At 34.2% G+C, this 6,055-nt stretch overlaps 1 protein-coding gene across 1 annotated transcript in view; it reads left to right on the forward strand.

The window, feature by feature from the left end:
* HACL1 (2-hydroxyacyl-CoA lyase 1) overlaps positions 1–6,055 on the forward strand; it is a 56,093-nt gene that overhangs the window by 28,698 nt on the left and 21,340 nt on the right. Inside the window, exons 6-8 of the mRNA XM_007936720.2 lie at positions 1,549–1,626; positions 2,990–3,084; positions 4,677–4,789. Coding sequence (XP_007934911.1) covers positions 1,549–1,626; positions 2,990–3,084; positions 4,677–4,789 — 286 coding nt within the window. The remainder of the gene's footprint in view (positions 1–1,548; positions 1,627–2,989; positions 3,085–4,676; positions 4,790–6,055) is intronic.

Raw genomic sequence — 6,055 nt, forward strand, 5'->3', positions numbered from 1 at the left:
TGACATGAGACAAAGTATATGTGAACTGCTGTATGGAAAGTGAATTTGCTCTGTAAATCTTCACTCAAATCACAATAAAAAAAAAAAGAAAAAAGATTTAAGAAGGAATGTGATGTAGTTTCTTTTCCTTTTGACTTATAATTAAACCTGATTTAATTTTTAGAAAATTGAAAATCCATTGGTTTGTTAAAGTAAATAGAAAGATAAACTTTCTCTTTGCTGATAACATGGCTTTACTTTCCCAAACTAGGATGAGTGCTGAAGAGATGAACTGCTGATTCTCACTGTCCAAAGAAAAATAACTTAAACATGGCTACAACCAAAATGAGTCTGTCAGGAAATATTGATTGTGCAAGTGACTGTGGCCACAGAATACACACAATACCTCCTTTTCCTGCCCTTACAGAGTTTTATAGTCTAGGAGGGAATGGAAATAATGAAGAGTTGTATTGGGCTGAAATAAGTACCTTTAGGTATGCACTGTATTAAGCACTGTAATAAGTTCCTCAAAGATCCTAGTGGTCTGTCAGAGCTGTCTTCCCAAAGTCAGACTCTTTGCAGGAGCAGTGTTTTCTATGGTTAGGGTAACTACGTGGCACTAATTGCTGTTCATATTTGGGGTCCTGAATCATCTTTTCTGCAATTCTGGTGCAGTGAGTTGGGGTTTTACCAAAATGCATATTCAGGCTTTAGAGCAAACACCAAACCTCTTTTCCTTCTTCTAAAAAAATAATTTAGGTTCATGGTTAAAAAATAATCCAGTGATGCAGAGGGCATACACTTAAAAATAAATGTCTTCTAACTCTTCTCTCTAGTGCTAATCACTTTCTCATACAGCTTTTCAGAATTTTTTTTTGCACATAGTGTCCTGTTTGTGTGATTTGAATAGATGGTATCCTATCTGTTCTAGAGGACCATAGATGGAATCACATATTACATATTATGCTGTACCATCCTTTCATCACTTAATGTTGGCTACCTCTCTATCTTAGTACATCTGGAAGACTACATTTTAAAAAATTGTTATATAGCATTCTCCTGTGTTAATTCATCACTGTTTAGTAAACTAATGCCTTAGTGATTTTTTTTTGTTGATGCTGAGAACAGTGCTTCAGTTAACACCCTAGTTTATATTTTTGTACACCAGTGCAAGTGTAATTCCTAGCTTTGGAATTGCTGGAGCCAAGGATATGCTTATTATAATTTTTAGTAGATATTGACAACTTCCCTTCCTATTTTATACTCTTACCAGCAGTTTCTGAAGACACTTGTTTTCCTACATTGTAGGGGAAACTAGGTATTATCTGGCTTTTTTATTTTTGTATATATTTGTGTTAAAATAATGTCTGGTTTTGATTTGCTTACTAAAGTATATTGAGACAGAAATTTGTGCTTTGAAAAGGCTTTAATTAAAAAGAAAAGTCTAGTTAGTGTGTTTTCTCCATCTTGCCTCTAAAAATAATAGAAAGTAATTTAACATTTTGTCTTCCTTTAGAAGAGTAATATGATCTATGGGTGGAATTTAAGTGGTTTTCTTTTTGCACATAGGTTGAAGCTTGTAGATTATATAGCAAATTCTCTGCCCGGCCAAGCAGCATAGAAGCTATTCCCTTTATTATTGAAAAGGTACAGTATTTAATTACAAGCTCTCCTAGTGACTGTTTTTTTTTTTTTTTTTTGGTTGCTGATACCCATGTTATTTTCATTCTCAGTAGAAGGAGTAACAATTAGAAATATGCACAGGCAGTTAAAATGACATCACTAAACAGCTATTCACATTTTGATGATCACTGCCTTTATGTTTAATTATAGAAACAGAGAGGTAAAATAAGTTAGTTTTAAAAAGTTTTTCCTGTGCTTTAATTTTCTAGACTTTTTTTTTTAATTATGTAAAAGCAAAGAGAAGAGTATAAAGAAACCCTATATGCCTCCTTTTTTCTTTGAAAAATTAGGACAAATTCCTGTAAGACTATCTCTTAATTGGCTAAACAGCATATTATATATTGATTTTAGTTAACCAACATTTATTTATATGTGAAATTATGTTTGAGCTGTTTGAAACCATGAGTTACAGAAATGATTTAACACAGCATCATAGTTTCTACAAACTCTGCCAAATTGTTAGGATGAGAAAGCAGATGAAAGGACATGTTACAGAGTAAAGATTTGGCAGGCAGAGCCTAGTGAATAATTTCTAAGATTAAAGTGTAACAGAACATGAATTTTAATGCCCTACATAAGTATTTTCTTTTTTTATCACTTTCCTTGTAAGCAAATATATCTTTTAAAATATAGAATCAATAGATGGCATTAAATTTTAAAAAATTCTTCAGACTTTATTTTTTTTAGAGCAGTGTTAGTTTTACAGAAAAATTGTGCAGAAAGCACAGAGAGTTTCCGTACACTCCCCTCCTGCCTGCACATTGCTTCTCCTGTTAACACCCTACAGTCCTGTGGTACATGTGTTGCAATTGAACCAATATTGATGCATTATGATTAACTAAAATCTGTCGTTTGCATTAAGGTTCACTATTTGTATTGTACAGCCCTTTGGGTTTTGACAAATGCTTACTGTCCTGTGCCCACCATTACAGTATCCTACAGAGTTCTTTCATTGCCCTAGAAGTACCCTGTGCTCTTCTTATTCATTCCCCCAACCCCCTTGACCATCTGGCAACCACTGTTCTTTGCACTGTGTCTATTGCTTAGCCTTTTCTAGAATGTCATATATTTGTAATCATACAGTATATAGTCCTGGCTTCTTTTATTTAGCAGTATTTATTTGAGGTTCCTCCATATCTTTTTATTGCTTGATGACTCATTTCTTATGGGCATTTCAGTTTTAATTAAAATTGTTTTTTATTCCAATTAAAGATGTCCCCCAAAATTAAAAGAGTGTTTATTTCACAGTTTTACATTATTTTCAGGTGCAATATGTAACAAGGATTGAGAGTTTTAAAATCTGTTCTTCTATTTATAATAAATATAGGCTGTGAGAAGCAGTATTTATGGTCGTCCAGGTGCTTGCTATGTTGACATTCCTGCAGATTTTGTGAATCTCCAGGTGGATACAAATTCTGTAAAGTGAGTAATAGTTACACTGGGATTCTTTCTTAATTGTGTTATCATAATGTTTACCTTTTTAAAATAATTCACCTAGCAGTTTGTAAGTTAATCTTCATTTGTCTTAACTTGTAATGATATAGTAATTAAACTAAATCCCATCCAAAGGGCTTAATTTTCTTAATTAAAATGGCATTATTTTTGTATTTTTTTTTAACTTTTTATGGTGGTTTGGGTGGAAGTTAATAAGTACTTTGGATTTAATTGAGTTTCCTAAACTCTTCATTGAAGTAATTCCTCCAGTTACTATAAACTAAAACCAAACTCACTGCCATCGAGTCAGTCCGAACTCATAGCAACCCTTCCTTGGGTTTCTGAGGCAGTACCTCTACTGAAGGAAGTAGATTGCTGAGTCTTCCTTCTGAGTAGTGACTGGTGGGTTTGAACCACCAGTCTTCTGGGTAGCAGTAAGTGCCTTAGGCATTACGCCACCAGAGGTCCTAAAGCAAACTCAACTGCTGTCGCGTCTATTATAAATGATATAAATGATACATATTAATGTAGTATACATTATTGAAAGTCTTCATAGTGTAAACTAGGAGATGAGGTGACTGTTGAAACATTATTGGGACTCAGTAAAAATATTTTAGTTTTCCTGTCTGTCTCTCTCTCTCTGATTTAAAAATATTCCTATACAGATGCTACTATGATTTGTTATGTCCCGTTATTCCTTAAATAAACTCTGAGTGAGTATGAGAAGCATCTTTTTCATTGGTATCTCAGTCACCCCTGCTAAGGATGGTACTGGGGTTAGTGTCTCAATCTGTGCCCATGTAGTGCATTCCTGCTGCTGTGGGCTAGACGGTTCTATAGTGACTGCAGGGAGACAGTGGTCCTTCCTGTGCACTCAGCATACCAGGGAGGGATTTCTATTTGGGCATGTCTGACAAAAAGAATATCTGTGGTGCACAGTACCTGAGATGGCAATAAAAATAATGCTATTGTGTTACCCAGTGAGTGGAGATACAGTGAAGTAGTTAAAACATGGACTTTGAAAACAGAATGACCTGGTTCACCCGAGTGTCTGCTACATGCTATCTGGGAACCTTGGGCAAGTTAATTACCTTTTCAGAGCCTTTTTTTCCCTCAATGATAAAATAGCAATAATGGTAAAACCTAATTTCATTGTTTTGAAAATAAATAACCAGTAAGTATTAAACATTAGAATTTAATATAGTTTTTACTATTATTATAACTATTATACTATAGTGCAATGCCATTAACCCAAATTTCACATCAATGAATTATCATTATTAGATGATACTAGGGAATAACTGTTACTTTAGTAGATGTGATGAGGATATCATAGTTAAAGCTGCATGAGGAAGTTTTTAAGGGTGAAATGTCTTGATACCTGTAATTTACTTCAAAATGGTTCAGAAACACACACACATATGTTGTATGAAGTAGATGTGATGAAATGATGTTGAGTCTAGATGGTGGATATATGGGGTTTATGATACTATTTTTCTACTTTTTATGTATTTGATATTACTCACAATAAATAATTTGAAAGTTGGCCTCTTTCAATTAACAAGACTCTTTATTTCCAGGTATGTGGAGTGCTGCATGCCCCCTCCTATTAGCATGGCAGAAACTTCTGCTGTACATGTGGCAGCATCTATTATCAGGAATGCCAAGCAGCCCCTCCTTATCATTGGCAAAGGTAGCATCACATGGGACTCTAAGTCTTGATAGACTTTAAAAAGAATGGAGAGTCTGTTTAGAAATTGTCTTTATAATTTATTAATAGCTCCACTAATGTTTGAAATTGGAATAAAAATTCATTCATTTAGTATTTTAAATCCATTCATATATGTAGTATAATTTAATCTTTTTAAGGCTTGGTACACATTGTCAAATTGCTTTCTCCCAAGGTATTGTGCATTTACACTCCTATCAGCAATTTGTTATAGTATCCATTAGGAATTTTTAGAACTGAGGCTATGAAATCACACATGGTTTAAATTATTACCTTCCCTCATAGTTTCCATGCTAGTCAATTATCAGCTATGTGGGAACTAACTACATAGACATTAAAATTGGTTTTAATTAAAATGGTGGACAGCAGAAAAAAAATTGAGACCAGAGCTGTTTTGAATGCATGTATAGGCTCTGTGACTTTGTCAGACAACTACTTTGAGTCTCAGTTACCTCACTTGTAAAATAGAATACTAATTACCTCAATGGGGCAGTCTACTTCCGTAGTGATACTGCCTCAGAAACCCAAGGAGGGGTCGCTATGAGTCGGGTCTGACTCCACCACACATAACAACAACAATTACCTCAACAGGATTGTTACAATTAAATAACAAAATATACAGAAAGCACTTAATGGATGCTAGTTTTCATTCTTCCCTTAACACACATTTGCTGAGAGCTTATTCTAAGGCCAGGTTATAGAAAACATTCATGAGGGTTACAGAGGAATAATAGTCCTTAGCCACAGGGAAGTAGACCTGGTAACAAATAATTGCAGCATATTCTTACGCAGCCTTTACAATGAGGCTGAGGTGGATTCACAAGGGAAGGCAGCAACAATTTGCTTGTGGTGAGTGGTGTGGAAAGACTTTCCAAAAGAGATGACACTGCAGCTGCCCTGTCAACAAAATGGATAATAGTTTATCAAATGGACAAGGAAAGCAGAGGCAGTCCAGGAAGAGGGAACCAAGTGTACAAAGATATTGAAGCAGGAAGGAGAATATAAGAAAATTTTGTATGAAAAAGAACTGTTTTTCATGTGTGAGAAAGGATTTTAACTAAAGTGGTTTTGTAAGGGGATCATTATGTTCAAATGTAAATATACTATTTACAAGGATTTAGTAGATAATTTAATTATAAGTTCTGGAAAAAGTATTATTCTACTAGCCATGAAAAGGAGTATTAAATAGCTTTAAAAAATGTATGTATGTATATATATGTATATGTATAT

The sequence above is a fragment of the Orycteropus afer genome, unplaced genomic scaffold (genome assembly GCF_000298275.1).
Source record: "Orycteropus afer afer isolate SDZICR_OR568_19922 unplaced genomic scaffold, OryAfe1.0 scaffold00003, whole genome shotgun sequence".
NCBI classification, from domain to species: domain Eukaryota; kingdom Metazoa; phylum Chordata; class Mammalia; order Tubulidentata; family Orycteropodidae; genus Orycteropus; species Orycteropus afer.